Raw genomic sequence first — 24,428 nt, 5'->3', positions numbered from 1 at the left:
AGGTAAATAGCATTGGATGGTAATATCCTGATATTGCAGGCACAGATCCAACATCAGAATAATTTAAGGTTCAGGGTGGAGGGAATGGAGGGCAAATCTTCATGAGTTGCTGAAGCTCTTGCATGCCACACCCACCAACCTAGGCCCACTGAAGCTCAAAGATCTGCTACGGTATTTGTCTCTCCCTATGACCACCTCCCTGTGACCACCTCTGTGGGGTCAGAGTCAGCACAGATAGCCACTGCTGCCTTTGTCGTATCCCATAATGCCCTCTCCCATTGTGCTAAGACAGGGTGCCCATGATGGGTTCTTCTCCACTTACTGGTCTAGATTCTGAACTAAGACTTGCTGACATTCTCATAGATGACGTCACTGATGCAGAACTGCTGCTTCTTCTTCATCCACATCAGTTGCACACACTGATGGATAAAAATGTACTGCTCCTGGAGCAAAAGACAAAGACAGGTTTTAGAGCAAGATATCTTTGTGCAAAAATATAATATTTTAATACTATGGCAGTATTAAATGCTATGATGTGATGCCAAGGGAAACATTCTTCATTATTTATGAGACAATTTTTTTAACATCTTTATTGGAGTATAATTGCTTTACAATGGTGTGTTAGTTTCTGCTTTATCACAAAGTGAATCAGCTATATGTATACATATATCCCCATATCTCCTCCCTCTTGCGTCTCCCTCCCACCCTCCCTATCCCACCCCTCTAGGTAGTCACAAAGCACTGAGCTGATCTCCCTGTGCTATGCGGCTGCTTCCCACTAGCTATCTATTTTACATTTGGTAGTGTATATATGTCCATGCCACTCTCTCACTTCATCCCAGCTTACCCTTCCCCCTCCCCATGTCCTCAAGTCCATTCTCTACGTCTGCGTCTTTATTCCTGTCCTGTCCCTAGGTTCATAGAACCAGTTTTTTTTTTAAGATTCCATATAAATGACACAATTTTATAACTAGAAAATCCAAGAGAATCAACTGTAGAAATAGTTTGATTAAAAATAGGGCTTAGAGTATCACTACTTAACGCTAAAGGCAATGAATATTCAAACAATAAATCATGGGGCTATTTGAAAAAAAAAGTAGCACATCACCTCATAATACACTGAAATAAATTCCAGGAAGTTTAATGAATTAAGCCATAAAAACATAAAGGAAAATATAGGTTAATTTTTCTCTGATTACTTTAAGGAAGGACTTTAAACTTTAAACAATGAAATAAGTTACAAATAAAAATGTCAAACTACTGTATATAAAAAGCAGTAAAAAGAATAAAATAAAGGGCAAACCAGAAACTGAGAGGGAATATTTTCTAGAATTATGACAAATGTTGATACCTTCATCTTTGTTTAAAATTCATCCACATCAGTAACATGCACACTTAAAGTGACAAATAAATAAAATAAACGGACCACTAGACCAAATATTCCTGGAAAGCAGGGACCGTGTCTTTTTATTCCTAATACCCAGCACTTAGTTTGTGCTTATTAAATGTTTAAGTAAACTGAGAAAATATTAAACCATATGCAAAAAATGGCCAAGTAATAAGAAATTGTAAATTGAAACAATTTTTTTATATATAAAGTAAGCAAACCTAAAGGAAAAAAATAATATTCAGTGATGATTGAGTTGGTTGAAGCAATCATTTTTACCTACAGTTGGTGGAGGTACAATTAATAAAATGCTAATAAATGGCATTGTGGACAGATAAAAGTAAGAAAGGAAAGAATCCAATTTAATGTCCTATAAAAAGGAGAATGTTTTAAGTAAGCAACAGCATATCTAAAATGAAACAGTATGGGACTTCCCTGGTGGCCCAGGGGTTGGGAGTCCGCCTGCCAGTGCAGGGGACACGGGTTCGAGCCCTGGTCCGGGAGGATCCCGCATGCGGTGGAGCAACTGGGCCCGTGTGCCACAACTACTGAGCCTGTGCTCTGGAGCCCACGAGCCACAGCTGCTGGGCCTGCGTGCCGTGGCTACTGAGGCCCACGCGCCTGGAGCCTGTGCTCTGCAGCAGGGGAAGACGCTGCAGTGAGAAGCCCGTGCACCACGATGAAGACCCAACACAGCCAAAAATAAATAAATAAAATAAGTTAAAAATATAAATAAAAGAAAAATAAATAAATAAAATGAAACAGTATTCAGTCTCTAAAATGAGTTATAGAGTTTTAGGCAATTTGGGATGATACAGGTAGCAAAATATTAAGTGAAAAATCAGAATGTAAAATTAGCATATGTGTATAGGGCATATGAGCACAATTGTGTGAACATTATACTTGAATGAAGGCCGAGATGAGGTACGCCAAAATATTGAGAGTAGCTGTCTTTATGCCATGAAGTCAAGGTCATTTCTCCTTTTTCCTTATTTGCCGGAGTTTCTAAGTAATATCATTAAAAATAACCTTTAAATAAGAACCAGTTAAGATAACCACAGGATTTCAAGGACCTTTTGTATGACAACTTCATACAAAGGATAAAATTAAATACTTCAAACTTCCCTGGACTCACATGTATTTTTCAACAAAATTTGGGGAAAATACATTCCCTTAAATTGTGACAACATCACATCAGTAACTGAGCTTCCCTTTCTTGTTATGACACATCCCTCCATTGCTTCTGATGTTGAGTCAAGCACAGAGCATCGATAAGGACAGAGACTGCCTGGTTTCTCAACCCATACCTACGCAGTGGCCAAACTTTGTGTCTAAATAAATAAGTAAATAAAGTAGCTAGGCCACAGGAAAAGTAAATAAAAGACTATTTACAGACGCATCTCTGAGAGTTCCTGAGAAATCAGGAGGCTGCCGATAAGGAGAAGCAGCTGCTCAAAGCAAGGCCTGACCTCCAGGGAAAGCCTATTAGAGGAAAATTAAAGAAAACCTTTGATAAAAATAGAAAAGCGCCCAGGAGAGGCGAAGGCCATCCACACGTGGCACTTCACAATTTCAAAGCACGTATCTTGATGATATCGGTTCACCTGAAGTATACTTTACAACAAACAACTAATGAACGCTGTCCTTCACGTTTTACAGATGAAGGATGGGAGCTTTTTAAAAATACATATTTTTATTGTTTAACTTTTTTTTTTTTTTTTTGTGGTACGTGGGCCTCTCACTGCCGTGGCCTCTCCCGTTGCAGAGCACAGGCTCCGGACGCGCAGGCTCAGCGGCCATGGCTCACGGGCCCAGCCGCTCTGCAGCATGTGGCATCTTCCCGGACCGGGGCACGAACCCATGCCCCCAGCGTCGGCAGGCGGACTCTCAACCACTGCGCCACCAGGGAAGTCCTATTATTTAATTTTTGAAAAATTGAAGTATAGTCGATTTACAACGTTGTGTTAGTTTCAGGTGTACAGCAAAGTGATTCAGTTATACATACATCTATGTCTATTTCTTCTTTTAGATCCTTTTCCTTATAGGTTATTACAAAATACTGAGTCTAGTTCCCTGTGCTATTCAGTAGGTCTTTGTTTGTTATTTTATATATAGTAGGGTGTATCTGTTCATCGGAATGGGAGATTCGAGAGGTGAAGTGAGTTGTACAGTGGTCAGGGTTGGTCCCGGGCCTATTTCGGGGTCTGGCCTGACTACCCTACTCTCTGACTACCCCTTGCTCCTCTTGTGCAGGGGTCCACACGGCGTGCCTGGTCAGCTGAGAAAGGGGAAAAGGGTTCATCAAAATACGGCCCATGCGGCATGTTGCAGGGACCTGAAACATGCATCTGAGGATATGGTCAAATTAATCAGTGACTTCTGCTGTTTGTAGAGGGGGTGGGGTACTAGAATCAAGGCAATGGGCCGTCAAGAGGGCATAGGAAAATGAAAAACGAGCACGGGAGGTAACCTGTACACAACACACTGTGGTTTCTGTATATACATCGACTCCGCTGGAGAATCATTCTGGCCTCTTGAAAACCATTAGTGTCAAAGGAGTGCTCTGGGATGATGAAGAAAAATAATTTTTTACTCTGCTCTTTATTATTAGCATCAGTAAACTAGGAGGCAGCAGGACTGGGGCGTGAATGAGCTCAAGGAGGATGCTAAGGAAATCCTAACATTCAAGTTACAGGTTGAACTACGAAGAGCAGAGGAATGAGGAAAAACAGAGGTAAATCATTGGACGAGTGGTTCCAGACACAACTGACAAAACCGACATAAATAAATAACTTGAACCAGAGAGGATCGCTGCAAAATCCTGAGGGAACTCAAGAGTGAACTGGAACAGTTGGGAAAAATAAGTGACCCGTGGTGACCTCTGCCTCTTCTGCTGACTTTGAATTTTCCCACGAGAGTTCAGGGAAGGGATATCGTACTTAAAAAAGACTGTTTCCCTGGAGATGTCAACCTAAAATACTACCATAAACAAAGAAGCAATCAAAATTTGAGGAAAGGAAGTTACAGAGAAAACCCAACTTTTTCTCAGCTTTACAGAAAGGCACATGGTGGTGGCCCTGGTGTCCTGGGATTACCACACATGAAGAAAGATAATGGCACTGAAAATTGGATAGAGGGTCTACCATGTGAAGGTAGACTTTTGAAAAAGGGATTAGGATTCTGTTGTTGGAAAGTTGAAAGCCAACAGGCTGTAATCACAGTCTATAAAATTATAAAAGGTATGCATTAAGTCAGTGGGGGCAGACAGTTCATCAAATCCAAAATACTTAAAATAAGGAGTGGCCCTTTGAAGCTTGGAGATCAATATACATAATAGAGAGTTTTAATCACATAGGGGGATATAGATTTATGGAAGTGAAAGCCAAAAATATGGACAGATTCATAACGCAGGTATTTTTTGTTCGTTTTTTTGCGGTACGCAGGCCTCTCACTGTTGTGGCCTCTCCCGTTGCGGAGCACAGGCTCCGGACGCGCAGGCCCAACAGCCATGGCTCACGGGCCTAGCCGCTCCGCAGCATGTGGGATCCTCCCGGACCGGGGCAAGAACCTGTGTCCCCTGCATCGGCAGGCGGACTCTCAACCACTGTGCCACCAGGGAATCCCCATAACACACTATTTAATCACTAGGTAGTTGGGCTTGTCTGGGAAACCAGGACATTTTAAACTTATGATAATAGGATAATGTCTATGTCTCCACAGTAGTAAATTAGAAGGTAGCAGGACTGGAATGTGAGTGATCTCAAGGAAGTGAGCACACTCATAGATGTCTTGCTTCCTAATCATCCCTGAGCCAACCGAATGTGAATGAGCTACTCTTTCCAAAGTGCTATGATCTTGCTAGAGCTCAGAAATGAACAGATTGGAACGTCTGTGCCAAGCCTTGGTCAGACAGGATGCGGAGGCAGGAGGAAAAGTAAAAAGGGTGGGAAAGGGGAACCCGGAAGCATTGAGACGGCAGCCCGGACTGTGGACTTTTGCGTTATACTGACATCTAGTGGTGTTTGTTGGGAAAAACGTGAGGAAGATTAAGGCAGGTTTTAATCCCTTGGGAACTGAGTCAGAGGTCAGGGCCAGGCTGGGTTCCAGTCCATAAGTGTTCCTCCCACACACACTCCTCGAGAAAAAGGATTAGTGTTCGCCTGAAGCTAAGAAGTTGCGAGTACGGCTGGGTGACTAGGATTACGAAGAAACTATTGTGCTTAGGTTTGTGAACCCACACTGGTGCACACCCACTGCTGCTCTGAGGCAGCGTGATGCCGTCTGTCTGCGGCTGCCACTCCAGCCTGAGTGCATTTTAAGGCTTTGCGGTGGAGAGTACCTGGGAGAAGAGGAGAAAGGGAAGCACGTAACGCTGGTGAATATTTCTGGGGATGCCTCTGTGTTGTTACAATGACGATTCCATTCATTTAGCTCAAGGGATTGGCAGTGCTGGTAGATGAGAGGCTGGAAATCCTTAAAATTGTAAGGATTTTATTTCATCACAAAGCACAAAGTCAACCCATATTATCATCAAAAGTGAATTGAGCCATATGAACGGCAAACTAATGACAAACTTATTGAGTCAAATCTAGCATTTTATATAGAAATTAAATCACATCGGTTTTAAAGTCTCCACTTGGTGGCATTTCCCCAGATGGCTGTCACCTTCACCGAACTCTCAGTCTGTTCAAAGAGCTTTTATTCCATTATAGATACACCCATGTGCTCTGGGTTACTGAAGGGCCTGTAACACCAATAAAAGTGCGGGCACAGTACACCAAATGGATTTCTAGAGACTAATATCTGTTTCTTTTATACCTTGGAGCAGTTTGAATGTGCACAATAAGAAACTGGGAACGGCAGATGCAAAAAAAAAAAAAATCAAGACAATGGTTTTGACATTTGCCATTGAATAATGGGAAGTATTTCAGTCAAGGGCAAATTTAAAAATACCTGTGATTATGTTCCTACCTCGGTCTGTACCATAGACATCCGGTATGACCGCATTTCTGACACCAGCCCTAGGATGTCCACAAACTCATGATCCCGAATGTGCTGCAAGAGCCTGTCCAGGGCAATGAATGTTCCTGTCCGACCGACTCCAGCACTGAAAAAGAGGTTCCGACAGCACATCACTTAGCGCTTCTACACCGTTGGAAACAAATTGGCGATGAAAAAAGACCAAAACCAAAAACCAAAAACACACCAAAACTACATGTAGCATCATTGAAAAAAAAGACTAAACTGACAATATTTCCCCCTTAACTGTTGTTTGAGTATGCAGCTGTGGTTGATGTGTCTCCTAACATCACAGTTCTACCACTGCTACCTCTCTTAGAGAGCTGTGGGTCTGCCTTGGCCACACCTGCCCATCCCGCCCCCCAGGGTTTCTGTTCCTTAGGAAAGTAAGGATTCCATGTGGAGCCTCCTGGACAGTCAGGTCTGGCCCCCCAGGGAGCTGATAAACGTAAACAATTCCAGTCTTCCGAGTAGCCTCAGAGTTAAGCCCTCACACCCAGCTAGAAAGTTTAGTTGAGATGTCCACACCCTAGTTCTAGGGCTGGGGCCTTGGTAATTTGTGCGTCTTCAGCCCTAGGTCAAGTTCATTGTCTCAGACCTTCCTTAAAGTGCATCCGCCCTGCTAGTGGGTGCTAGTCTGCTTCATTCTCCCAGATAGTTGCCTCAAAATCAGATTTAATATTTGGACCCAGTCTCTCCCAGTCCCCAAATCCCAGGGCTCAGAGCATAGAGGGAAGTGGAGTGATATGGGCTGACCTATTCTCCATCACAGTCCCCAGGGTTACAGCTAAAGTCAGCCGTCCTTTTCCTCCAATCACTCACAGACTGAAGTGAACTCCGGATTATGAGGGAATATGAGGAAATAGAAATCAAAACCAATTTACATGTGGGATTTGCTGGGAGAGAAATCCAACAGGAAAAACCATGAGTTCAGAGCCATGGTTTGCTTCTTCTACCAGACAATTCTTCCCTCTTAGGACTTATCTTCTCAGATAAAACGTTCTGTGTCTGGGTGAACACTTGCAAAGTCACATCCAGAACTATACCTGCTACCCTGCTACGTGCGTGAAAGGAGTCCATGTGTTTGACCCCAGGGTCGAGCAGCTTTATTTTCTGCTCTTGGAAAGAACCATTTTGAGATGAGATAATTTCATCTGGTGAAGCAAAACTTTTGACCTGGGAATGACTGGCAGCAAGGGTAGTCTCCCTAATCAGAACCTTGGTAGTTTCTTTCCAGGGAGACACATTCTCTCTCTCTCTCTCTCTCTCTCTCTCTCTCTTTCTCTATCTCACACACACACACACACACACACACACACACACACACACACACCCTTAGCCATTCTAGTTCACAGACCAAGGTACTAGATCCAGGATTATTGGCTGCCAAGGCCTCCTCTGACAGCTTTATTCCGCTTCTACTGCTGATACACAACAGGAGTGCATTTACATCCCCGGCTCTTCTGAGGCTGCATAAACACGTCACAACGACATTACGTCACACTGCTGTTTTTTTTTTTTTTTTGACACTGCTGGGTTTTGATGGAACTTTGTTCACATGGTAGGAAAGAAAGCTTAAATTCAAAGATAACTCTTTCTGTAAGGGATTAGCGTGGTCCTGGATTTTTGATAATGCAGTAGATCATATAGCCTCTTTTGTCTGCACCATCTGGAAATTTAGAGATAATCTGGAAGGGAAACCTAGCAAATATGTTTATCTTCATGAGCTGAATGTTTTTATTTCACCTTTCCTTCAACTTGCGTTTTATGTCTATTTATATTACTCTGGGTTGTGATGGGCTAGTTTTAATTTGACTTTGTATTTGGCTCTGTTATAAACCCCACAGAATCCTTGATAGGATAGGGTACCATCACCTGGTGCTTAAAAGCCTGGCCTTTGGAGACCGGTGCGCCTAGATTTGAATACTAACTCCTTCATTTTCTGGGTGCGTGAACTTTTGTGACTCCCTTAATCTTTCTACTCCTTAGGTTTGTTTTTTTTTTTAATCTGATAATGGCAATAATATTATTAATCTCATATACTACAGGATATAAATAGCTGTATTATAAGTAAATCATGTATCTAATAAGACTTCAGTTAATCGTACATTTAAAAAAATCATAATTCATTTAACTGTTCATTCAGTCCGATCAGTGGTTTAATGGGGGGCAACTTCCTCCATGATTTCTAACCGACAAGGCATTTGATGAGGTTACCTGCAGTGCACGATCATGGGGCCTTTGCTCTTGGTCGCTTGCCGTCGGACCATGTGTACGAACTGCAGGATGCTTTCTGCAGCATTGGCCGTGGGCACCCCGTGATCAGGCCACGCAGTGTAGTTAAAATGCATCACATCCTGCATCTCGTCAGCCTGTAGGAGAAAAACAAGTGTTAACCTCTCAGTCCCCCGTCAGGATGGCTCAGGCCTCGGAAGCAGCTCACAAGCGACGGTAAAGCCACATTTCACTCCTGGTCAGTAGATCTCCCTTTCCAGCTCTCAGCATTGTGTCTGGCACAAAGCAGGCCCTGAAAAAAAAATACTAATTGTATAAAGCTTCAGATAGTAGGATAAATAGGCTAATCTATGCCTCTGTAGCGATAAGAGCTCAAGCAGATCAGGGTTTGCATCCCGGCTCTGCCATTTAGAAGTTACATCAGCTCTGGGCGATGAATTAAATACTGAAAGATTCTGTTGGTGACCCGCTTGGGTCCACTGGGCCAGGCTGTTGCACCCCCTTTCCCTGATGCTGCTAATAGCATCTAGCTGCACCCCACTCTTCACAGGCGTCTCCCACTGAAGGGAGCTACCTTGCTGGGAAGTGCCTAAGAGATGGCGTTCTCAGGCTGAGGGCAGCCTGCAGCTAATGAGTGATCGATACTGGGGCACAAAAAGTCAAGATGGGACAACTCTCCTGTCCTATCCTGCTTCCTTTGTTCCTGGACAGATTTTACCCAACATTACACTTTCAAAAAATCCCCTATATAACAATCCGTGTCTTGGGATCGGATGCTAGGGGAAGACGAAGACAAACTCGCTGAATACCAGTGTTCTCTCATTCGAAAATGGTCTCATGATATCTTTAACAAGGGTTGTTGCGGAGACTAAGTGTGATTGTGTTTGTGAAGGGTGGTATCTGTTAGATATCCTCATCACTACTACAGCATAATTACTACCACTTGGCTGTCATCCAGCTCAGTGCATTTCAATGGGTGGTTCTGGGAATCCCAGTAAATGGGTATGTTTTGTATATTTTCCCATTCATATGAACCCGTGTACCAAATATATTGTTGTTCCCTCTGACCTGCGTAAATATCAGCTAGGATGTGCGTCCTCCAAGATTTACTTCTTTAAGTCCCTACTAATTGATAAGCATAAAGTTTTGCTATCAACTATCAGAAGTATTCCAAATCCAAGCCTCACAAAGATCTAATGCATCCCTCACCCCTCAAATTTGCTAAGACCCTAGAATCCACTCAGGAGATAGAATACTATATCATACTTTGGAAGAATTTGGTCTGGCTATGAGTTTGGAGTTAAAGTTTAGGTTTTCAGGTATTAGAGAGAAATGAATTTCAAAGTGTCACTGGTCTTGGGTGAGGTCGAAATTAGAAATATAAATAAATGTATAAATACAAATATAATAATATTTGTATAAATATAAATGTCAGCACTTCAACTAGACCCACTGTCTCCTTGGCCTAAGGCCACATGTCCCCAGCCATACGCAATGTCTCTCTCTATGAGCGAGTTCAAGGGCTTTGTCTTCGACACGTGGAACATGAAATCTACAAAGATGCTGGCCAACCTCACTGCTGTCCTCAGGAAGTATGGCAAGAAAGTAACTCAAGCATAATAAATTGTGCAGAATGAATGAATTACTCAACACCCGGAGGATTTAAGGATACTCTATCCCCAGATAACTTTGGTTGCCCAGAAAAATTCACGAAAATGCTCGCTCTTTCCAAATGCGGATCACAGGCTGAGCACAAGACTCACACATTGTAGGATATGTGTGTTTTGATAAAAGAAATGTTTACATATTGAAGTACGGGAAACCATTCTGGGTTATACATGAGTTAACTTGAATTTTATGCTAACCAGAATGGCCTGTTTGTGGCCTATCAAACATACATTGTACACTTGCTTTAATTATTAAAGAAAAGGGCGCATTGGCCGGAAGTAAAGAATGTCCATGTTGAGAATAAAGATAAATGCCCCTCTTCCTGGGATGCCCATGCTGGTCCTCCTTCCGTGGTAAGAATCCCTTCCCAGGTGTCAGAGCCATACTGGCTTGCTGTGTGTGTGCTGATCTGGGTTTTCTTTGAAATCTTGAAGGAATGTATCCCTGACTTGTTTAATATTCTTTGTTCTGACAAGATAGAAAACTGTGCTGAAAATCATACTTCTCTAGGGCAGTTCTTGAGAGTTACCTGAGAGGCTGTCTTCAAGGCTATAGTCCTCAGTTTGGTTCAAATAAATATTCCTATTGTAGATTGTTTACTGGTTATTTTCATTGACAGAATATATACATATACACGCATACATACATATATATACCTATATATATAACTATATTAGAATACATATATTCTAAAATGTATCTGAAAATGTATCCAGCTAAAATATGCAAGGTGGTTCAAAAATAAGAAGGCTTTAAATTGTGATTAGTCTCTCTGCAGCTGCAGGGCAGAGGTCTTGTATCAGATGGGTGATTCCTGTCAGCTGAATAGCGAGGCACAAGTAATGGGAACAAACAGGTTTTTCCTGGTTTTTAGTCTCCAGTTCTTACTCATTTCATGCCAAGTTTCACGTACTGGAAAGTGACAAATTTTGCGTTATAGTCATTTTCCTCCTTTCCTATTAAATGAGAAAACCCTGCTGGTTACATCTTACTTAACCATTCCAACATTTCTCATACTCTGATTTCCTCACTTGTGTAATTTTATCTGGTTGTACTCTGAAAATTTCCACATATCAACATGGAGGGAATAAAGAAGTATATAAGCAAAAAATGAAAAAAATAGAAAAAGGTATTCATCGGCACAGCACAATGTTCTTTGGTAATTTAACCTTCATTGCAGGAGCTTAAAATTTAGATTCAACTTGTTTATGGCCAAAAGGGGGCGCTCTGGGATCAGATGCTTGCAACTACTGTATAAAAACCAGAAACGTCTACTATTCAGCGTTTTTATTCCTATGTTTCAAGCCCTTCACGTGGTTGTCATTGAAAAGTTATTATTTAAGACCAAGGACAAGGACATAGTATTGATCACACAGTGATCGATGTCACTTCTCCCAGTCAAGGGAACAGACCTTATTTTTGCTTTGCAACTTTTTTCTCCCAGATGCAAAACCTAGGGAAAGATTTACTCTGTATTTGTATAGCAGTTTATACCGGCTTCCTGGGTAAAATATCCAAGAAAGAAAGGAGAGTTCACATGGAATTGAGATTGTCAAACATTTTCTCTGATGGCTAAGTCTGTTGATGTTTTCTAAGTGATTTATTATTTTTGAAAACATTCATTCATTCACTGATTTATTAATGCCATGAAGACTTATTAAGTGGCTAAGGGTTAGGATTACAAGGATTATTAAAACAGGATACTTGAGTCCATTACAGTACATGGGGTGGGGGGAGATGGGAAGGCAGACATGAAATGAGAGAATTATAACCATGTATGGCGCACAGTGATGGAGTGATATATATGAAACTAGAGCAGGAGAGGAAAGGGAGAAAGGTCTTTTGAGACTAGGGAAGGCTTGATAAAGGAGCTAACACTTGAGCTGAAATTCTGAGTAGGAGTGTGCTTGAGGAACAGGAGGAGATGGGCATTTCAGAGAGGTGGAACAGCCTGGAGCAGTCTGTTAACAGCTACACTGGGATTTGCCTAAATTCTCAATGTAGCAAAAGCCATTGTTAACTAGTAGTGGTTAAGAAGTGATTTGCTTCTTGTAAATATCAATAAATGGCGAGTTAATGAGTGCTTGGGTTGCACTGATAATGAACGATCCTTGTTTCCATTGCCTATGTTAAGGTCATCAAGCATTTTCTGTAAAGGGCAGATAGTAAATATTTTAGATTTTGCGGATCATACAGTCTCTGTGGCAACTATTCAAGCTTGATGTAGCATAGAAAGAGTCATAGGAAATCAGTAAACAAATCTGTGGCTATGTTTCAATAAAATGCTATTTATGGGCATTGAAATTGGAATTTTTTAATGTCCATATAATATTTCATGTGAAATATTATTCTTCTTTTAATTTTTTCCAACTTTTACAAAGGTAAAATTCATTCTTAGCTCATGGACTTCACGAAGCAGGGTCTTTTGTTCATCCTCTGATCTACACTGTGAGAAAATGTTGTTTCTAAGCAGAGAAGCACATTTTAATGAGGACTTTAGTATTAAGTTTGTCCTCAACAGAGACCATGTTTAGGGGAGAATACTAGTAAAACTTAGCCTGCCTGTCAGCAGAGATGTAGCAGTCCTTACAGGAAAAAATAGACTTTTCTGACATTCTAACAATCAGAATTCAATAGCATTTCAAAAGAGCTAGGAAACCATGATTACTAAGGTCCAGAAGTAGCTTAGAGATAATAAAAACCAAACTACAAAAAAGTAAGGGACAAAGCCCAACAAAGCGAAATAAAACCCAAACCACTACATCTAAAACTAAATTTTAATTTATAATGCAGGTGCTTGTATATCCTAAATATACCCATATATGGTTAATGTAAGTATGACAACACTTCTCTCCTCAGTCACGCCTGGTGAGCAGTGGGTCACCGTGTCTTCTATGACCCTGGCTGAAATCTGAGATGGAACGGTGTAGCCTTCTGATTCCATCTCCTCGGGCTCTCCAGGATAAGTATTTAATCCACACCATTCTCGAGGAGTTAGGAAACAAGCACATTACACTTGGGATTTTCCTCTTGGAGGAAGCCATGTTGACAAGTCTGAGGTGCTCATGGTCTCCCATGAAGGGGGATTGGTCTCCTGACCCTGGGGCTTCCCTCAGCATGGGAACAGCTCCGGAACCCACACTCTGTGACTTACATAGTTGATCCGGAAGTGTCTACAGGCCCAGGCATCCTGCCCTTCTTCTGAGATCATCTCCACTGTGATGTCTCCATAAGCTATGGGTTCTTCCGTGAATGGCCAGTAATGGTCACATTTCACCTGAGGGGACAATAGCACAACCTTTTAAAACAAACAGGCTAGGGAGGAAATAGTCTGTACTCATTTAGGGAAAGCGAATGACTTGCCTCTGAAGCATTGTATAGGATTATTGTGAGGATGAAGAATGAAGCAAGTGGAATGGTTTCCAATAGACAGTAGGCATTTAATCCATGGCAGTGGCTGGTACAGGCTTCGCTGCTAAGTGGGGCTGACCCCACTAGGCACTTACCCGCCTTTTCTCATTACACTGAGTGAGCATGACAATAATCTGAGACTTCTGTTGTAGGACCATCTTCCAAAAGTCATTTCTGGTTTCAGGCAGAGGCCCCTGTGTGGCAACATACTCCTGGGGTGAGTTGTATCCCTGGAAGGTAAGTGACAAATTTGTCACCTAAGGAGCTACAGTCAACACCAAATGCCGTTTCACACAAATGAGAAAAAACTGAAAATTTACTGGGATTAAAATGGCAAGGGATCATGCATGTATGAAATGTTTTCTCCTTTTTTCATCAAGGAGGCAGTCATAGTAGCTGACTGTATAAATCCATACGATTGGACACATTCTGGGGAGGGGGGAGCCTAGAAATCACACCCACACGTCTTTACAATAACAACCACTGTCTTTACAGATACATTTTAAAAGCACAGGTGCTCAGGTGGAGCCCTTTGAGTTTGGTTGCTGACACTGACATTTAAGCACAAGAAAGATGATCTTTAGTATAATGATCTACTTTCAATTTCACTAATCTTTTTCAGAGAAATTTGTATATTACTAGTCTCTGGGCTTCTTTTTTACCCTATTCTTTTTTTTTTTTTTTTCGGTACGTGGGCCTCTCACTGCTGTGGCCTCTCCCGTTGCGGAGCACAGGCTCCGGACGCGCAGGCTCAGCGGCCATGGCTCACGGGCCCAGCCGCTCCGCGGCATGTGGGATCTTCCCGGCCGGGGCACGAACCCGCGTCCCCTGCATCGGCAGGCGGACTCTCAACCACTGCGCCACCAGGGAAGCCCTTTTTCCCTATTCTGTATTCTAAAATGGAATAATGGAAACTGTTCTTTAGAGTTGGAGTGCTTAGTGGAGAATGGCTCTCTATTGAACTGTTTGACACATCCCTGAAACCCTAATAGTCTTCCTCTGGCTGGGTTAGAATTTGGATGCCTGATTTTTAAAATTTTTAATTTTGATTACTTACAGGAATGTAGTTGGCATTGATGTAGTCTGCACCTTCCTCTTCATTCATGGAGATTAATCTCACTCGGCTAAAGTCATCTGTAAAGCATAAGGAGAAAAATATTAAAGTCAGAGTGGAAGGGTGCAGCCACTATGAAGAACAGTATGGAGGTTCCTTAAGAACTGAAAATAGAGTTACCATATGGTCCTGCAATCCCATTCCTGGGCATATATCCAGAAAAATGAAAACTCTAATTCAAAAAGATACACGCACCCCAATGTTCACGGCAGCACTATTTACAGTAGCCAAGACATGGAAGCAACCTAAGTGTCCATCAACATAAGAATGGATAAAGAAGATGTGGTATATGTACACAATGGAATATCACTCAGCCATAAAAAAGAATGAAATAATGCCATTTGTAGTAACATGGATGGACCCAGAGATTATTTTACTAAGTGAAGTAAGTCAGACAAAGACAAATATCATGTGATATCACTTATATGTAGAATCTAAAAAAAAAAAAAGATACAAATGAACTTGTTTACAAAACAGAAACAGACTCACAAAAAGAAAACAAACTTATGGTTACCAAAGGGGAAATGGGTGGGGAGGGATAAATTAGGAGTTCGGGATTAATAGATATAAAACAAAACAAATGAACCAGAAAAAAAAAAAATCAGAGTGGAAGGAAGACTTGTCAGGACAATTCTGTACCCAATAGCTGTACTCAGTGCCAAGTCAAATCGGTCAGTGATAGGCTAGGTAGATAAAATTTATTTTAGCTCAATATTTTAGCCTATCTCAATCTTAGCTTCTGGTTTAAATAAATATATAAACATCTCCCCACCAATATTTCCTCCCCTCAGCCCTCCTGTCCTTGAAAGAGTGGTCTCCAGGTTTTTGGGGGATTGTGGAGAATATGTACAGGAACTTAAATATTTGGTAGGTTGCGTGGAAGGCCATAGAATGTAGCCTAAACACAAGATTTCCATTTCACTCAGGGACATCCAGAGAATTCACTACTTTTGGGAAGCCTTGAGAAGAGAAGATGGAGTTGATGGTCTTTTTGTAAACGGACTTCACATGAAAAAAGTAAATCCTGAAATGTGTATGTAATGATAATACTACTTAATTTTGTCAAGAACCTTTTTAAAGGAGGGAGTTCTTTTTCTAGAGCTTTGCACTTTTCCCTTCTTTCCCAGCTCCCCCTAGAGTGTAGCAGAGAGGAAAGTTAAATCTATATTGGAAGGTATTTTAATTGTCCTGTAAGTACTTTATATTACTTTTTCTTTGTTGCTTTTTTAAAAAAAAATGTATTGGAGTATAGTTGATTTACAGTGTTGTGTTAGTTTCTGCTGTACAGCAAAGTGAACCAGTTATACATATACATATATTCACTCTTTTTTTTTAGATTCTTTTCCCATATAGGCCATTACAGAGTACTGAGTAGAGTTCCCTGTGCTATACCATAGGTCCCTATTAGTTATCTATTTTATATATAGTAGCGTGTATATGTCAGTCTCAATCTCCCAATTTATCCCTCCCCCTCTTATCCCTTGGTAACCACAAGTTTGTTTTCTACATCTGTGACTCTATTTCTGTTTTGTAAATAAGTTCATTTGTACCCTATTTTTTAGATTCCACATGTAAGTGATATCATATGATATTTGTCTTTCTGTGTCTGACTTACTTCACTCAGTATGACAAGTTCTAGGTCCATTCGTGTCACTGCAAATGGCATTATTTTGTTCTTTGAATGTTGCTTTTATTACAAGATGCTAAGGAATGGCAGAATTTGCCAGAAGTAAGAGGAGAGGTTTTTTTCACACCTTGCCTCCCTTTCCATTTGCCTCCTTCCATTGTCAATGAATTGACTGAAAATAGATTATGAGCACAGATTATCTTGCCCCTAATTTGGCGAATACTTTTTGATCTCCAAAAAGCCAAATGGTCGGTCTTTTCTGTTCAGATACAATTTATTTAAAAGCATAATTAATAAATTTTCCTCCATATGACAGGATCTAATGACATCAAACACCAATGTGATCAATGCAATCACAGAGATGGCTTTGAAGATAACAGACCGTTACTGGGTCTGGCCAGAGGTCCCTGAAACTGATTACTCTTCAGTAACAGCCCTTCAGCCTTTGGAAGACATGAGTAGGATCGGCATTATTGACAATCTTACATGGTAGGATGTTTGTGTAGCGATTTTTACATCGGTTCAGTGGAAGGTCTGCAGCGAAGTGTGGAATATCCAGTCCAATCAACTTCAACTCCTGTAAATGACAGAGAATAGATTTGAGATTCCCATACATGGTATGGATTGCATTCTTGTTCACATCGGTTTATTGCTCATACTGGATTATTCTTCACTTCCTGCCTCTAATAGAATGATCACAATTATCACCCCCCCTTTGCTTTACGCTGTCACAGTGGCTCCCTTTTGGGGCAGAGTGTACTTCTCCATCCTACTGTTGCCACCTTGCTTTTGGCCAGTGACGTTGGGTAGAACTCACGTCCAATCAGAAGCTTTAAATGTGTTTGCTCAGCCTGGTTTGCTCTCTTGTGCTTCTGCCGTCTGCTTGCAAAGAACATGCCCAGGAAAGCTACTGGTCCCAGAATGAGAAGACACATGGAACAGACCTGACTCTGACCCACAGCCTGAAGTAGAATGATCTCCTCTGTCCCACAGAGCCACAAGTGAGAAAAATAAGTGTTGTAGGTCACTGAGGTTTTGAGGTCGTTTCCTATATAGCATTATTGCAGTAATAGCTGACTGATGTAATACATGAAGACCTTGGATAGCTAAGTGATCACTTGGAGAAGGTAAGAATTATGTGCAGTACACTCAGGAGTATGGAGAATTTGAAAACAGAAGTAGGTTTCAGATTTTTGGAGGTACAAGGTAACTGAAATGTATGCAGTTTGCATAAATATTTCCTATTCTATGAGGAATTGTAGGTATTTCTCCTGAAGGCGATGAGCTTTTGAGAAGGTAGAAAAGGAGAGAGTGAGGAACAAGAAGTAGGGCACATTCTCCACGTTACAAGATATAGGATTGACAGTCACTAAAATCTGGTAATAAACCCCCAAAATAAGGATGACGCAGTAGTGGGTAGGCAAACCCTTCCATGAAAATAGGAACATCCAAGTATCTGTTTGTGCGTATCATTACTCATAAATTCTATTATCAGAAGGTGCACCGATAAAGCAATTTTTATATAAACAGACAACAAAGATACTTCAGAAAATCTATGTTACTGGAAAAGGGGGTTTCTAAGCTTCTATGACATGTGTCTGATAGGAAATAGGGGTTGGAGTCAAGCCACCTGGATTTCTCCGGGGGCATCAATTATTCTGTGGTCTACGTAAATGGTGCTCCCTGGAATTGTGCAGCGCATGACCAATGCAGCAAATCCCATACAAATCCGAGGGCAATATTAGTAAACGGTCTGTCTAACCATCTAGGAATGGGGTTACATATATAGTATGCATTTTTCTGTAAGACTATTAAGTGAACAAGTAGAGACACCACTTGCTGGAAATTTAATTTACGTGTATGGGATGCTATTCTTCATGATTCCTCCCAATTATTACCTTAAAGAATCATAAGCTGGAGGAATACTTCTCTGGGGGAAGAATTTTGGAAAGTCTTTGAAAGAGTTTTGAAGGGAGTTGGAAACATTTGATGATGTTTTGAGAGATTGAGCAGGGAATTTTTTTGGTGTGTGTGCGTTCAGTGTCTTGATTCAAGTGCCCGTGCAAAGCAAATGTTGTAGACACCCAGTTCTTGGGATGTCTGCTACGTCCACATAGAAGTTCTTTGGTAGTTTAGCGTGTGTGTGTTTAATGGCATTGGAATGCAAGCTGCAGTCAACATGGATGAACTGATCTAATTGTCCAGATTTCTCTCTTCCTTTGATTTCTCATCACTGTTGGCTATCCAAGCTCACAAAATTGCGAGCTCTTGGCCCAAGTCGAAGTCAATCTTAAGAGAGGCATGGACATATATACACTACCAAACGTAAGGTAGTAGTGGGAAGCAGCCGCATAGCACAGGGATATCAGCTCGGTGCTTTGTGACCACCTAGAGGGGTGGGATAAGGAGGGTGGGAGGGAGGGAGACGCAAGAGGGAAGAGATATGGGAACATATGTATATGTATAACTGAGTCACTTTGTTATAAACAGAAACTAACACACCACTGTAAAGCAATTATACCCCAATAAAGATGTTAAAAAAAAAAAAAGACCAACTATGCTGACTTTGATCTTCAGTTTACAAATTTAGAAGTTTTTTTTCATCTCGGGCAAAACCCTTGCTTGCCAAATGCCCTTAAACAGAAGCTTGTCCTTTTTCCTTTATAACTGTTTTTTCCATTTTAAAGGGTTGTCAAAGACTGATTATATTATTCTTATAAGAAACAAAATTTATTTTTAGCAAACTTCAACCAAATCAGTGTTATTTTTAGGTTAGCTCCTCTTGGCAGCTATAAGTGTACTTAAATGATGCTTCCATTGCTTAAAATATTTTGGAAATCTACCTCCTTCGGGGAGTGTCTTTATAGATAGTTTGTCAAAACATCTGGCTTATTTTGGTGGACCGCTTATAAACTGCAGGGTCTTGAAAAAGTATCTCAACTCTCGTTAACATCAGTTTAATTATCTGTAAGATAAGGCTAATAATTTTTCCATACCTCACTGGTATATAGTGACTATCAAATGGAATGATTAAACTCAATAAATATTAATGCAGCACTATTGATCGTGATTGTGAAATGCTTCCATTATGATTCTTTGTTTAGCTTTGCCTGACTCCATAATTTCTCCCTCCTTTGCCATTTGTGCTAACTGAACAACTCTCCCCCAGTAAAGCCCCACTTTGAGGACAGACGGATAAGCCACAGGAAAAGCCCTCCGGTACCAAAAGAAACTGTGGAAACAGATTGAGGCTGAGAGCTGGAGCACATATGGAAGCTGACTAACTGATAGGACTTTAATTGTGTGTTGCCTCCCTGCTGTAAATGCCGTAAGTTGCTAAGAGTGACTTAATTGGCTGAATACTGTAAATGTAAATTGCCAAAGTTAAATTGTAGCAAAGCAGGAATGGCACGTATACACAAAATGCCTTGCAATCTTTTGTAATTCAGCCTGTCACTAAGTGGAAAATCAAATACTAAGTTTCCAGCCCAGTAGCTTTGCAGTTATTTTTTTTCCAACCACATGGAAACTCCAGAGGCTTCAGTCTTCATGAAGGCGAAGTATGAGGTGATGGCCTGAAACCAACATAAGTCATTTTTGAATTTTGTTTTGCCAGTTTTGTTTCTAATATAACTTATCATTGTGGGGTTTTTTCTAGGTTATATAGTCATCCATAGTGTTGAATGATGATCCCTCCAAAGATATGTCCATGTCGGAACCCCCAGAACCTGTGAATGTGATCTTATTAGGAAAAAAGAGTCTTTGCAGGTGTAATTAAGAATCATAAGATCATCCTGTATTATCTGGGTGGCCTCTAAGTCTAATGACAAGTGTCCTTATAAACGAGAGAAGAGGAGAAGCCATATGAGGATGAGGCATTGATTAGAGCTACACAGCTATAAGCCAAAGACGCCCAGGGCCACCAGAGAGGCAAAGAAGGATTCTCCCCTAGAGCCTTCAAAGGGGGAACATGGCCTTGCGAACGCTTTAATTTTGGACATCTGGCCTCTAGAATTGTGAGAGAGTACAATTCTGTTGTTTTAAGTCACCAAGATTATGGTAATTTGTTGTGGCAGTGCCCTAGGAAACCGATACAGTCACTGAAGCCAATGGCAGTATGTGTTGTGTTGGCTGTGTTTGAAGCATACGGTCTTGAAAAGTGGGGCACAAACGCACGCACTGTATGCCTGGGTTGCCATAGCAACATACCTTAGGCTGGGTGGATGAAACAGAAATTTATTCCTCATAGTTCTGGAAGCTAGGACATCCAAGAATCAGGTACTGGCAAGGTAGGTTTCATTATGAGGCTTCTCTTGGTTTGTAGATGGCCACCGTATTACTGTGTGCTCAGATGATCTCTTCTTTGTGTGTACGTGGTGGGGTTGGGGAGAAGAGAAAGCAAGGTCTCTAGTGTCTCTTCTTATAAGGGCACTAATTTCATCACGAGGGCCCTATCCTCATGACCTCATCTAACCCTAACCACTTCCCAAAGACCCCATCTCCAATTATACCATCACACTGGGGCTTGGACTTCAACATATGAATTTGGGAAGGTGGGGTATACCTTCGTTCCGTAACATGTACCACATCTTCTCGGAAGAGCACAAGCTGTATTCTGGCTTTAGAGTCTGTAACAATGTCAACAGGTGATAAGCATTTGTTGTTTACTTTCGGATGAGGTTGGACATTAGAACCAGATGAGGTAGATGACTAGACTACAGGACAAGTCAGGAGAAACAATGTGACCTGTGTTGTGGCCAGTGAAAGGTCCAATGGGATAGGACAATGGCTGGTTATTTTCAGGTAAACACAAAGGGAGAAGAAAGGATTTAGAGCAAGGTATTTAGTGATGTTCTGTATTAGTTCCCTAGGGCTGTCATGACAAAGTGCCACAAACTGGGTGGCTTAACACAGGGGTCCCCAACCCCTGGGCCACGGACCGGTACCAGACCACGGCCTGCTAGGAACCGGGCCGCACAGCAGGAAGTGAGCGGCGGGCCAGCGAGCGAGCAAAGCTTCATCTGCCGCTCCCCGTCGCTCCCATTACTGCCTGAACCATCCCCACCCCCACTCCCACCCCCAGGCCGTGGAAAAATTGTCTTCCACGAAACTGGTCCCTGGTGCCAAAAAGGTTGGGGACTGCTGGCTTAACAGGAATTTATCATCTTATAATAATGAAGGCTTGAAATCCGAAATCAAGGTGTCAGCAGGGACATATGCCCTCTGTAACCTACAGGGGCACACCTCTTCCTAGCTTCTGATGGTTTGTTGGCAATCTTTGGTTTTCCTTCACTTGCAGGTGCATGACTCCAATCTCTGCCTTTGTCATCACATGGGATTCTCTCTCTTTGTCTCTGTGTCTTCACATGGCTATCTTTTCATAAGACCCTAGACATATTGGATTAAGAGCCCACCCAACTCCAGGATGACCTCATCTTAATTACATCTGCAATGTCTCTATTTCCAAATAAGTTCACATTCTGGGGAACTACGCAATTAGGGCTCCGACACCTATAACAGGTACTCTGAAGGAAGAATGGGAAACTTGGACACCTGATGTAATACTGGGTAAGAAGGATGTCAACCTCAGGACAGTCTAGCAATAGCTAGTAGGGCCCTGGGCTCCAGGATGGGTAACGTTCCAATCACTAGACAAATTACTAGTACAGGCACTTGGAAACAGAGACCAAACCTTAGGCAATGAGGAATGAGAGCAGAGGAAACTCAGGTCTGGGAAAAAAGTAAGACCCCTTCTGTAAGAACTGCTGTAGAGCGTATGAGTTGACTTATTTCAGCAATGCTGCAGGTAGATCTCCAGGGAACTGGACTGAAACGCAAATAAAAACAGCTACAGTGACTTCCCTAGTGGTGCAGTGTTAAGAATCTGCCTGCCAATGCAGGGGACACAGGTTCGATCCCTGGTCTGGGAAGATCCCGCATGCCACGGGGCAGCTAAGCCCGTGAGCCACAACTCCTGAGCCCACATGCCACAACTACTGAAGCCCTCATGCCTAGAACCCATGTTCCACAACAAAAGAAGGCACTGCAATGAGAAGCCCACGCGCTGCAGCGAAGAGTAACCCCCTCTCCCCGCAACTAGGGAAAGCCCGTGCACAGCAATGAAGACCTAACGCAGCCAAGAAAAGAATAAATAAATAAATAGTTAAGGTTTAAAATAAAAACAGCTACAAATGGGAGCTACTACCAGAAATCAAAGATCATCTCCTATGAACTATGTGGCAAGTGATATAGTTTTGTTCTAACCTATGCAGCCACATCTCCAAACAAAGGTAGTGAGGGCTTTCCTAGCATCCTGATCAAACACAAAGTACAGAAATTAATGGCAAAATTTACGATATGTGCTATGTCTTATGGGATCTGAGATTCCAAGCTCTAAATTCTGGCTTTTTGAAACGTTCTCAACATGAGACAATAGAAATGAGAAATTGAATCTAATCCCCGAGTCCCAAACCTCCTTAAGAAAAGATGTATATTTTCATCAGAAGGATAATCAATCTTTCCAACAGATCTGAAATCAGATACAGAGTGAAAAAGGAATTTATTCAGTGAATGCAAATTAGCAACTCGTGGAGCTTCATGTATGACTGGTACTGGTAATACATGTAAATCCAGACAGTTTCAATTTGCATGATGTTTATAAATGACATAATGTCTCAATATGAGTGTGATCTTTCCATGTCAGTGTCAACATGAATACAGGTATTAAGCATTAATAGAAACAGAACAAATAACTATCCGATACTGAATTTAGCTAGCCCAATTGATTCAGCCATCTCTATACCCTCTTGGGGTCCCATTAGAGCAAGAAACATTTTTTTTTTCTTAAGCCTCCATTAATTATCAAGTTCAGGAAAATTTGAGGGCTGCCACGTGAAAGGTTTGACATTCACCCTGAAGTCAGGTATGAAAGCACAATGGGTCTTTGAAAATAGATGGGGTTACTCTGACACTGAACCTGAGGATGTGCGGTTGGGTGCAGTTGGAGGTTGGCAATTCCTGGGAGGCTGTCAAATGAAAAAGGAAGTGAGTCAGACCACTAGGTCACTGCTTAAGCAAATGTTAGTCCAAAACCTACAGTCTGAGCCTGTGATTTAAAACAGACTTCTGGAGAGTAATTTGTATTTTCTCACCAGAGCAGAGATACAACATCAGGATTGGCACCAAATAAATTACATATTTGACCAATGATGTTCTAAGAACAAAGGGATATGAAAAAATATCCTTAAAATAAACAAAAATTACTAAACATGTCTTCAGGTCATGGAGTGATGGCTGATTTCATGAGTCAACTTGGCTACTCATAGCGCCAAGTTGCTTGGTCAAACATCAGTCTAGATGTTGGATGAAGGTATTTTTTTTAGCTGTAATTAACATTTAAACCAGTAGACTTGAGAAAGCAGATTACCTTCCATAATGTGAGTGGACCTCATCACTCAGTTGAAGGCCTTAAAAGACTGAGGTCTCCTGAGGAGGAAGGAATTCTACTTCCAGATTGCCTTTGGACTTGAGTGGCAACATCAGCTCGTCCCTGGGTACCCTATAGATTTCAGACTTGCCAGCTGCCACAGCTGTGTGAGCCAATTCCTTCAAATAAATCTCTCCATCTATCTATCTATCTATCTATCTATCTATCTATCTATCTATCTATCTATCAGCTTCTATCTTCTATTGTATTATCATATATAGGATCTTCATATTATAAAATATAATTATATAATAATCATATAATATAATTATATAATGATATAATTAACATATATTATATATGTGTATATATATGTATAAATGTGTGTGTGTATATATATATATATATATAAAATGTATATGTCTCCTATATATATATATATATATATATAAAATGTATATGTCTCCTAACGGTTCTGTTTCTCTAGAGAACCCTGACTAATATGTAAGAATTATAAATGTAACCTTGTCCCCAATTTAGT

General features: G+C 41.3%; 1 protein-coding gene across 2 annotated transcripts in view; it reads right to left on the bottom strand.

The window, feature by feature from the left end:
- Nucleotides 1–338: 338 nt before the first annotated feature.
- PTPRO (protein tyrosine phosphatase receptor type O) overlaps nucleotides 339–24,428 on the bottom strand; it is a gene marked incomplete at both ends in the record, with an annotated part of 226,993 nt that continues 202,903 nt past the window's right edge. For both annotated transcript variants that reach the window (XM_082666758.1, XM_082666759.1), the window contains 7 exons: nucleotides 339–443; nucleotides 6,359–6,494; nucleotides 8,624–8,778; nucleotides 13,464–13,586; nucleotides 13,816–13,950; nucleotides 14,778–14,854; nucleotides 16,948–17,038. In XM_082666758.1, the coding sequence (XP_082522884.1) occupies nucleotides 339–443; nucleotides 6,359–6,494; nucleotides 8,624–8,778; nucleotides 13,464–13,586; nucleotides 13,816–13,950; nucleotides 14,778–14,854; nucleotides 16,948–17,038 (822 nt within the window). The remainder of the gene's footprint in view (nucleotides 444–6,358; nucleotides 6,495–8,623; nucleotides 8,779–13,463; nucleotides 13,587–13,815; nucleotides 13,951–14,777; nucleotides 14,855–16,947; nucleotides 17,039–24,428) is intronic.

This window comes from Grampus griseus (assembly GCF_964374135.1).
Source record: "Grampus griseus genome assembly, chromosome: 11".
Lineage (NCBI taxonomy): Eukaryota > Metazoa > Chordata > Mammalia > Artiodactyla > Delphinidae > Grampus > Grampus griseus.
This window is presented reverse-complemented; position numbering and strand designations above follow the sequence as displayed.